This window comes from Trypanosoma cruzi, genomic scaffold (genome assembly GCF_000209065.1).
Source record: "Trypanosoma cruzi strain CL Brener 1047053516737 genomic scaffold, whole genome shotgun sequence".
In the NCBI taxonomy this organism is placed as follows: domain Eukaryota; phylum Euglenozoa; class Kinetoplastea; order Trypanosomatida; family Trypanosomatidae; genus Trypanosoma; species Trypanosoma cruzi.
The window spans coordinates 26,017-37,093 of NW_001849556.1; the positions used below are offsets into that span (position 1 = coordinate 26,017).

General features: G+C 55.6%; 2 protein-coding genes and 2 pseudogenes across 2 annotated transcripts, besides 3 other annotated features; 2 read left to right on the top strand and 2 right to left on the bottom strand.

Moving 5' to 3' along the window:
* Tc00.1047053506783.10 lies at positions 1–3,403 on the top strand (annotated as a pseudogene; the record flags this gene model as incomplete).
* Positions 1–11,077: part of a sequence feature (areas not merged during assembly with more than two copies in the genome that could not be assigned to a particular haplotype) that runs on past the window's edge.
* Tc00.1047053506783.20 lies at positions 3,821–6,022 on the top strand (annotated as a pseudogene).
* Tc00.1047053506783.30 (elongation factor 1-gamma (EF-1-gamma), putative) lies at positions 8,825–9,325 on the bottom strand (the record flags this gene model as incomplete). The annotated part of the gene is made up of 1 exon (XM_802141.1): positions 8,825–9,325. The coding sequence occupies one exon, from the start codon at positions 9,323–9,325 to the stop codon at positions 8,825–8,827; it is 501 nt and encodes a 166-aa protein (XP_807234.1).
* Positions 9,442–9,479: a microsatellite.
* Positions 9,890–10,828, bottom strand: Tc00.1047053506783.39 (mucin-associated surface protein (MASP), putative; the record flags this gene model as incomplete). Its single annotated transcript, XM_802142.1, has 1 exon — positions 9,890–10,828. One exon carries the CDS (start codon positions 10,826–10,828, stop codon positions 9,890–9,892), a length of 939 nt encoding a protein of 312 aa, XP_807235.1.
* Positions 10,125–10,152: a microsatellite.

Below are 11,077 nucleotides of genomic sequence, written 5' to 3' on the forward strand. Positions count from 1 at the left end.
TGCTGGCTGACCAGGTGCCACTCGCCATCCGATCTTTTCTGGATGTGGCTTAAGAGACGGTGCGGGCGCGTGCGGCGGGGGAAAAGGAAGTAGGACATTCTGTGGACATGCAAATGGACGCGTCAGAGCGTCACGATATCCCTCAACAAGTGTGGAGCCTCCGGCATGGTGCGTTGATCGTCCTGATTAAACTGCCTGGGGTGGAGGTGAGTGCGCTGACTTCCGTTTCACCGAATTTTCCTTCAGCTGACAGGCTGCGCGGCTGACGTGGAGGGACATCATGCGCACCTGTTTCCGGCGTGTGCGATGCCGTTTCCCACATTTGAGGGCGATTTCCCTGATGATGTGCTCCGTCGTCCTCACTTGATTCCTTGACGACACGACGCAACGCGGGGTTGGTGCTGAGCGACGAAAGCCTTCCGTCTCGGTTGGAACCAAAACGGAGAGCCCATGAGGAGACATGCTGCTCGCGACCGGTTGATGCTTGGCCTGTGAGGAGTCTGTTTGCCACCGTGGAGCATCTAATTTGCCTGATTGCAGCGCCCTCCACAAATTGCACAGTTCTTGTGCTCCTGAGTAGTGCCGATAAGGGCGGATTGCATGGTAGTGTTTCATTGCTGGAAGGCTCTGTAAGGAGGAAAATACTGTTCTTTCTTCTTCATGGAGGAGACGAATCCGTTCTTTGATTGAAGTACGAATGCCTTGTTGCAGTTCTTGTTGGCCGTTGGTGGCTTTGGTGTTTATTCCAATCAATGGCTCTCACTGGCGATTCCACGGCCGAATATCGACTGGTATTTTCGTTTTTGGTCCCACGTTGCTTGGCCCAACAATAAATTATTTGTGCAGCTGGACAAGGAATTTCCAGTGGGCGTGGACCATGTTTTTCAGAATATGCCCACAACGGCTGCTGACCGTGCTGGTGGTTGTTGCGTCCTGCATGACTCTGACAACGTTCTTGCGGATTTCACTATGTTGCATGCAAATGATGTTACATCTGTGCCTCGTGTGGCGGAGGCCTGAACCAACGGGGGGTAGAGTGTTGTGATGAATTCGAGCACAGACAACCCTCGCGTTGCTCATCGTTGTGCTCGTTTTCACTACGGTCCTCGACGTGGGGAACATTTTTTTATTGTGTGCGGTATAAAGGTCACTTATCCGGTGGCATATTGCAGTGTGGCGGTATTTGGTCAAAGGACCCTGTGGAATAGTTTGTGAGGACGAGGGATGATGGCAGGACTGTCATGCCCGCACAGACGGAGACGAGAATGGGATTTTTGATGTGCCCTGCAACACTGCGCGCTCGATTGCGCCATTGGATGCGTGCAGAGCAGGTGGCTCTCCGGTGTCTGTTGGCCTCACGGCCAACCCGCTGGCCCCTTCTGAAGGGCATTCAAGAGCATTCGTTCTCTGAGGGAGTTTCTGCTGTGTGGTCCGCACACTGCAGTGCCCGCTCCATTGGGCTTTTTCTTCGGTGAGAGGATGGTCTGTTGCACTTCTTGGACTTCTGTGGTGAGGGGAGGGTCGCGGGGCGACATGCCCACCGTTTCGGTGTTGGCGCACCGCGTACTTGTGGCCGCGTTACGCAGGAGGCACAATCATCTGTAGCAGGATGAAAGCGACGTGTTCTTGACCCTTGCCAGCAATGCACGGTCTTCCTGTTATGTTGTTCGGGTGTTTCTGGAGGACAACGAGCTTGCAAATGGTTACGAGGGATGTGTTGCAGCAGGGATTGAGTACCGCTTTGTTTTTTTCTGACGGGCTGCGTCGAGGAATTACAGGCGCTTGCAGATGTTGTTGCCGGTGTGAGGGCAGGTGTTTCAGCCACCCGAAGCGTGGCTGTTGGGAAGACGAGTTTCACTCTTGCAGCTGAGGCAGGCATGGACGAGGCGAATGTGCGGGCCCACCACCCTACTTTCTGTACTTTTTTGCCGCGACGACTGGATCTGATTGCCAGCCACGTTGGGCCATCGCCATGTGGCCGCAACGTTGCCTCGAAGGGGTCGAGAGGCCGAAGGGCACGGCGTTTGTATTCATCCGTGGAGGTGTCACGGAGGGGAAATGCGGGCCTTTCGGCATCTGACATCTCGCTTCCTTTTGACGCCACATTCGGTGAGTCTGTGGGTGCTGCATGACGCTTCTGCCTTTTACTGGATGATTGAAGCTGCTGAGATGTGGAGGGTATTTGCTGCACCTTCCTTTGGTATCTTTGTCGCACGCCGTGTTCGAGATGGTTTTCTATTGCTGCACTGCATGGGGTGCTGCAAGGCACTGCTTTATGCCATGCGGTGGAAATATTTAACGTCATTGAGGTGCCCCCAGAGGGTGGGAGTGGCGATCCTCCGGCGCGGGTGATCGTTGACGGGCTCACACGCCCCTTTGGACTTGCTGTCCCTTTGTTGTGCGTTCATGGACTGACCGCGGATATTGCAGAATATATTCAGGCCGCTGCAGTGCTCCATGCATTCAAGGTGTTGTCCTCCGCGCCGTCAACCTCGGCAGCTGACCGACCGGTGTCTTTGAAGGTTTCGGGAGGAGGATCAGTTCAATTTGTTTTGCGGCTGGAGTCAATTCCTCCATTTCTGTCAGCTAGACACGCCCACACCGTCACTTTGCTTTGTTCCTTTCAATGGGAGGAAAGGGTGGTGAATAGCCTCGAGAGACAGTGGCACTTTTTGTTTCATCGCTGAGTGATCGGTCAGCGGCAGTCGATGCATCAGCCCTTCCTGAGGGTCGGCGACAGACACTCTGTGGCCGAGACTATTTGGATGGGAGTTCACGGGGCGGAATCCGCGCTTTATTCCCGTGCTTATGCCGACGGAATGTAAGTATTTGTCTCTTCTTGTGATGCCTCGGGTGTGCCGTGAAGCTACATTGAGGAGAGCACGAGGCGTTAGTGTCCGTGTTATTTTTTTGGGCGCCACTGCTCTTTTTGGGTGTGTGATCCGACTGTGTGGTGGGTCGGTTGAGGGGGAGGACGTGGATGGGCCGCGCCTACCCGACTGCTGTGCCTTATCTTGCTGAACGCCCTGACCGAATTGCTGCTCTCCTTTTGCTTGCCCTGCCGGGCCTGGCGACCTCTTGAGGAGCGGTGCGACGGCGTGGACTGTCGGGCTGCTGGGGAGGCCGTGGCTGCGCGGGATGTCCTGCGGAATTTTTTGCGTTTCGGGACTACTGTAGAGAAGAGGACATTTCATGCCTCCTTTACGTCCAGGAGAGTCAATGGAGGGATCACGGTTGTGGGATATCACTTCACGAGAGCCTGCGCCCGTTGGTCGCGTCGACGGTGCGCTCTGTGTGTCTTCGATCCCTGCCGGAGCATCCCGCTGTTTTTGTTCCGGTGAACGGGAAAATCCACCGACACGCCGAGCGGGTTGCGGGGATGTTGCAGCGAGGAACGCTTTAATAGAGGCCCTGCGGTGAGGGAGCGCTGCTTGCAAGGATCCCGCAGCACTTGGGATTTTTCTTGCATTTACTTTCTGCTGTCTGTCTGTTGGTTGGTGCTGTTTGCCGGAGGGTGTATTGGCCCGTGCGCAAACGTCAGTGTCTCTGCTTCTGCCTGCGGCCTCACAGTGCTTGAGCCGTTGTTGACGGGGAGAGTAATTACTGTAGCGGTTACGACGACGCTGGTGTGTTACACTGTGGATGGCGGCGCCACCCTTTCTTCTGCCACGCTCTGTTTTGGTGCTTTTTAAATTCTAATTTGATTTCTTGCGCGCAAACACACTCAAACTGGGAAGGAAAACAAACGCTAATCGATACAGTGAAGTTCGAAGGCTCTGAAAGGATCAACAACAGCACACACACACACACACCTACTTCTATGCTCTTACGTGTTGCTGCAGTCAAGGCACCACGCACACACAACCGTCGCCGCGTGACCGGATCCAGCGGAAGGAGGAGGGAAGGAAGAGAGAGTGTGCCGCAGAGGCCCAACATGTTGCGGCACCTCCTCTACTCTGCGGTGCTGCTTCTTGTCGTGATGACGTGCTGCGGCGGTGCAGCTGCATCCTCTGGAGCCACGCCTGCAAAGGAGAATGATGGCAAGAATGATTTAAGAAGTGTTCAGGAGCCGGAGAAAGTTGATCTATTTTTCCACAGACGAAGGTGTTGCAGCCGAGGGATGAGGTTGTTCCAGGTACGACGAGGGATTCATTTGTTTTACCCTTTCTCGTCAGTGCTGGTGGAGTGGTGGCTGCTTTTGCCGAGGGTCACATGGATGCCGAATATCAAGGTGGTCAGTTAACTAAGCCCTTTTCTTCCGATGTTGTTGCGGGGTACATTGACCCTGCGTGGAATTGTTCCACTGTTGTTGGTGAGGCCAATAAAAGATACATGGAGGGCACACACTGTGCTTGGTGCAGCGGAGGGAAAGGAGGGTCTGGGTGTTGTGCACCACTCCACAACAGTCGCGAAGGGCAACGGAGCGTTTCTTCTTGCGGGAGGCTCGGATGTGTCCTACGAAGGTGTGTGTTGGAGAGAGGGCGGCCTGGAGCTGCAACTGTTGTGGGCGATGTCACGAATCCCACGGGTGGCAAGCAGAGTGGACGGATCGAATGGGGCGGCCCCAAACACTCTCGAAACTGATCTCTTCTGCTTCTCACGAAGGTGAACGGACGGAGTTCATTGCTTCGGATGGCGCAGGTGTTGTGATGGAGGATGGCACCTTCCTGTTTCCTCTGATGGTGGTGAATGAGGCAGAATACGTTTGCTCCATGACCATTTACTCGACGGACAACGGCAGTAACTGGGCGCTCACTGAGGGCATGTCCCCTGCGGAATGCCTTAACCCCCGCTTCAGCGAGTGGGAGGGATCACTTCCCATGATTGTTGACTGCGAGAATGGCCAGAGGGTGTAGGAGTCGCGTGACATGGGGACAACGTGGACGGAGGCCATCGGGAAGCTTTTAGGCGTGTGGGTCAACTCAGGATCGGGAGACTCTCAGAAAGAAAGCCTGCGTGTGGATGCCCTCATCGCCGCGACAATTGAGGGAAGGAAGGTCATGCTGTGCACTCAGAGAGGGTACGCCTCGGTGGAGAATAGGGCCAATCCGCTTTACGTTTGGGTCACGGCTAACAACCGCTCGTTTTATGTTGGACCGGTTGTCATGGACAGTGCTGTGAATTGGGAGCTCGCCAGCACCCTGCTGCACTCGGACGGGGATTTGCATCTTTTACAACGGAGGGGCAACGGTGAGAGCCGTGCCGTTTCACTTTCCCGCCTGACGGAGGAAGCGAGTGCAATCAAGTCCGTCCTCAGCACTTGGTCGCAAAAGGGCAGTTTCTTCTCCAGCGTGTCAATACCCACGGCGGGTCTGGTGGCAGTTTTGTCCGGTGCGGCCAGTGATGGCACGTGGATCGACGAGTACCCTTGCCTGCATGCAACGGTGACGAATGCAGTGAAGGACTGCGATGGATTCCGATTCACGGGACTTGAGTCCAGGGCAATATGGCTCGTGAACACTCGGGGTGATAACGTGCGTCATGTATTCTTGAGCCACCACTTCACACTTGTGGCATCGGTGACCATCGAAGAGGCCCCGAGTGGGAACACTCCTCCACTGACTGCGGTGCTGGCGAACACCGCGTCCAATCATACCATGGGACTGTCGTGCGGCCACAATAAGAAGCGGGAGACGGCGTTCGAAGGGACGACAACAACACGGAGGAGCACTTGGGAGCCGAAGAAAGAGTACCAGGCGGTACTTATGCTGCAAGGCAACAAGGCCTCTGTGCACATTGGTGGTCAGTTGCTGGCGGAATAGGAAGAGGTGCCGTTAACAGGTCAGAAGCCACCTGAGGTCCTCAGGTTTTGCTTTGGCGCGTGCTGTGGGCACTAATCCCCTGTGACGGTGAATGACGTCTTTCTGTACAGCCGCCCACTGAACTCCACTGCGATGCGTGCACCCAAGGACAGCGTCCCCGTTCCGACGAGTGAAGCGGCTCCGACACCACCCGAGAAGATTCGAGTGGTTGACAGCGTCAGGGAGCACATTGCTGGGAATATTACCGAAGAGAAATGAATGAGCACCACGCCCTGGACACGAATTTCCATTACAAATAGTCACCTTGCAGGGTGTGGAGCGGCGTGAGTCCCGACGACCGCCTCGCCCTCCCAACGACGTGGAATTGACACTGCGTGATTTAGGCGCTAACAACACCGTGCGTGTGTGCGTGTCCTGTGTGTTGCTGCTCCTACTGGGATTGTATTTGGGTGGTGGCAGCTTTCTGAGCCACGGAGTGCGGATCTGCGACGCCTCACGGAGAATACGTGCCGCACTTCCCACCCTTTTTCACTTATCTTTTATTTCTTTAATGTTTTTACTTTTAAATGTCTTTTTAATGCAGTTCAGCTGGAGCAGTAAGTACTGTTGTTTTTTCTTTGCGTAATGTTCGGCTGCCGCACACTGTAATGAGCGACGTGTTTCCCGCTCTTGTTTTTGCCCACACGCGGTGCCGGCCCTGCGGCTGCGCGTCCCACGGACTGCACGAAACGAGGATAGAAAGAACAGGCCGGATGCCGCATGAAATGTGAAGGATGTTTTGTGGGCTTGTGGAACAGTGCAATCTCTTTTATTTATTTTAATTTCCCTTTTTCTTTTCCTGGTGCGGGCAATGTGTATATACACACGGTCGCTTCGTGCTGCGTGGCACATGAAATAAAAGTCCTGCCGCATCAATTTTTCCTTTTATTTTTGGGAGTTATCCCGGACTCCCACCCTTTTTTTTCTTTTTTTAAATCCCTGCGGCTTGTTTCTGTAGTTACCGTATCTGCTGTCACCGTGTGTCTCCGTGTCCCGTTGACTGTTCCTCTGCTGACTGTGCTGTTGACATGCCCTCGTTCCTCTTTTTTCTCTTCTTTCCTTCTTTCCTGCTGGAGGCATCGATGTTCCGCGACGGCGATTGTTTGTGGTTCCCCATTGCGATGGCAGGAGGGCGACTGGGCGGCGGCCTGCTGAGTGCACATGGAGGGAGCGGACTGTGTGCGCCGTGCCTCACTGTGAGTGTGGGACGCCAACCCGCCGTTGAAAAGAGAAGTGAAGGACTGCGGTGTTTACTTGTATGTGCCCGTCCCTCTCTTTGCCGCCGTGTTTGTGCTGTGCGCATGGCTCTATCCTGCGGTGTGACGCCGATGGCGTTGCTATTTGCTGCCCTCGGATTTGCGTTGGGTCTCTCCTCTCCATGACACCGCCCTTGTGTGCGGGACAGTGAAGGGAGTGGAGATTTGTGAGGGAGTGAGGGTGGCCGTTGTTTCCGTACATTTGGATCTTCAGACACGTGGCACCACTCGGCAGCCTCTCGCAGTTCCCAGGCCGAATATTGAGAGGATGTGAGGGTCTGCTTCATGCACAGGGAGGAAAACGAGATGCAGTGCATGACGGCCAACCTGACTGGTGTGTGGTTGCAGCGCATGGAGCACGTGCGCCAGTACGCGTTGGGCGTTGCGCTCATGATTGGGGAGGCGGCACGACGTTGCGGCGCAGCGGGAGCGCATGACGGACTGCCTGTGCTGTGAGGGGCGCGTGTTGGAGTGAGCGTGGCGTGCCTGTGAGGGACTGAGGAGAGAGGGAATAACAGTAGTGGTGACTGTGGGAGTGTGAGGAACGGTGCACGGGCGAGGAGCGCCCCTCTTTTTTTTTTGATTTGATTGTTGTTGAGCCGCGCCCACCCAATTGTTGTTGTTGTTGTGTGTGACTCTCATTGCTGGATGGGACGGTGCGTGGTTGTGTGATTTGTCTCTCTTTTTGCTTTTTGCGTTGACGGGGAGTTAGTTTGTGCTGAAGGCTACACGCAAGTGACAGGAGTGATGGCGATGACGATGGCTGGCCGTGTGCTGCTGGTGTGTGCCCTCTGCGGCTCCGATTTTATTTCGTTCTCTTAACTGTCCTCTGTGTTCTTCGCGGAAAGGCAACGGTCACCGTGGTGTGGCTCACACGGCGCATCGAAGACGCAGCTCCATGCGGTTTGTTTTTGGCCTTTCGGACGTGCTTCCAGGGTGCGGCGCCTTGCGAGGATGGAGGACAGTAGCCCGCGATTCGTCCCCTGGCCGTGTTGCAGCTGCGATGTTGGTGGCGTGCAGCCAGTGAGCGGTGAGCCTTTGGGTGCCTGGGATAAGTGTGTTTTGCTTCCCGCCAAGCAGCTGCACGTGCCGATGTGTCTCTCCCGCCGTGGATTGACCGACAGGGGATTCTCCGGCTGTGCGGGGTGGTGTGCGCCGGCGGTCGAGCGGGTGCGTTGGAGGGAAAAGAATTCAAACGGCTGGGGGCAGCGCTTTATTGCTGCGGGGGGCGGCTGTGCCGTTTTGCATTCCGCCGGTTTTTTTGTGTGGACATTGCTCGGTGTGTGCTGACGCGATGCAGAAGCACCCGCAGTGGCTTCTGCTTTTGATGGCAGTTGCTTTGCTTCCGGCGCAGTCCATTTTCTTTATTCCGTGTGCCTGTGCGCGTGAGTTGTTGATGTTTGGAGTGCCTGCGGTGAGGATGATGGTGCCATTCACTCTGGTTGATTGGCGGTGCTAACTGTTTCACCCCTACTGTCGGCATGTTTTTCTTTTCATTTCTCTCTCAATCACACAAAGAAAAGAATTTAACACCAAGAGCGAATTGCTACTGTGAAATTTGACGTCTCCGAAAGGACCAACAGCACACACACCGCCCACACACGCACATTTATATGCTCTCGCGTGTTGCTGTACTCGCGCTTCAACGCGTCCAGCACAAACGGCTCGGCGGCAGCACCTCCACCGTCTTCGGCTGCTGCACCACCGTGTTGTACAGGCGGTACGCGTTCCGGTACTTCCTCGTCAGTGCCTCTCCCTCCGCACCGCTCAGACGATAGTGCCATTGCGGCGCAAACGCAACCACCACGCACTCGTCCACGAGGAATGTGCGCGTCTCCAGCCACGCCTCCAGCGCACGCAGCACCTCGTGCACGCGGTCCATCGCGTTGGCGAGCCGCTGCCCGCCACGGAAGGCGTGCTGCACAAACGGTGCGGGGCAGCGTCCAGCTCCGTTGCCGAAAAGTCGAGCCACATGTCCACCTGGCTGCCCTCCAGCGGCGTGCGGCCGTACAGGAAGCCGCCGCTCCGGTCAAGGCGCGCGATGTGGCGCAGGATGGCGTTGGTCTCGAACACACAGCCCTCCTCCGTCTGCAGCACGGGGTAGCGGCCGCACGGGCTGCAGTTGCGGCAGCATTCCGCCGTCTCGTTCTCGCGGCCGTACTCGCACGTCTTCGGCGTCACCGCAACGTTGGCGAGGGTCGCAGCAGCCAGAAGCTTGTGCGTGCGTGTATTCCCAGCGTTTACAACACTCCACAGCGTGAGCGACATGTGCCTTTGTGTTTGTCAGCGTCTACACCTGCGGAGCAGCTGTGCAGATCAAGAGAGAGCAAAGAAAGCAACGGCAGAGAGAGGCAGATAGCACACACGCAAATTACTCATATCATCACACACACACACACACACACACACACACACACACGCAGCCGCGGAATGGGTGCACTCAACCACAACACAAGCAGAAGAAAAAACAAAAACAAGAAGGAAAAAGCGTGGGACGACCAGCGCACACACTCTCATTGCTCCCGTAAAGCAAAACACACACACACACAGGGAGAGAGAGAGGTCGCCCACTCAATGCAATGGAAACAAAACAGAAACAGTTACGGTGCTCCGCCCATGCAGCCAGGCAGGACGGCAGCGGTGCGTGTCGTGCAAAAGAGAGCACCAACGGGTCTGCATGGGTGTGCAATGCATATATACAATGGGCACATTATTGTGTGTGCTTCGTGGGGTGAGGTGAGGGCGAGAGTCCATGCAAGGGGACACAGACACACAGAGAGAGAAGGACGAGTGTGTGTGTGCGGGCGGTGCACGGCTCTCTCTCCCTCACTCTCACGCGGCCACCACCGCAGCAGCAGCCGCACACGCAACACCAAGAAGAAGAGGCAAAAGGGGGGAGGTGGCGTGGGAGACCGCGGTGCTGCCGTCACTGTCGCCTGTATTTGCGGTGGCATTTGTAAGAAGGGCGTTTTTATCTTTCGCGGATTCTTCGCCACTTTCCGCGGGGTGTTCATGCTGTTGATGTTGTTGGACTTGTGTTTCATCACTCTGCTGCTGCTGTTCATTCTCTTCCTCTTCTTCCTCTTCTTCTTTTTGTCCAGTGCCGGATGTCGTCCCTGCAGGTCCTTCGGGTAGCGAGGAGTTGTGAGCCGCTGCTGATGCAGCAGACGTCTGATCTCCTGTTGAAGAGTCCCCTGTTGTGTTAGATGGATTAGTGCCTGGGGACCCCGCTGTACCACCACTGCTGCTAGCTGAAGGGTCAACACCAGGAGAATCAGCAGGAAGACCTGAAGGACTTTCAGATGAATCAGAAGAAACGCCACCGGTGACGTGACCGCCAGTAGAATTCCCACTGCTTCCTCCAGAAACAGAACTGTCTCCAGCACCAACAGAACCCTCTGTACCTCCAGTAGGAGGAGGAGCAGGAGAAGCAGAAGGACCTCCAGCGCCAGCAGCAGAACCGCCCCCCTCCCCACCAGAACCTGTATTTGTATCAGAACCTGAATTATTCGCATGCTGAGAAGTATCACTTACTTCCTCATTTGCTGCTTCAACGGCAGCGATGGGCAGTACTGACCGCAAACGCACCGTAATAGCGGTTTTATTGCATCCGTCAGGCATGTGGGATCCATTCTCACCCAACATTCCCGACGCCATGCAGCCACCCAGTGCGTTGGTGTCAACGTCCCTCGCATAAACACCGCCGGCAACGCACCACAGCACGCAGAGGGCACACACCAGCAGCACACGGCCGGTCATCGTCATCGCCATCACTCCTGTCACTTGCGTGTAGCCTTCAGCACAAACTAACTCCCCGTCAACGCAAAAAGCAAAAAGAGAGACAAATCACACAACCACGCACCGTCCCATCCAGCAATGAGAGTCACACAACAACAACAACAATTGGGTGGGCACGGCTCAACAACAATCAAAACAAAAGAGGGGCGCTCCTCGCCCTTGCACCGTTCCTCACACTCCCACAGTCACCACTACTGTTATTCCCTCTCTCCTCAGTCCCTC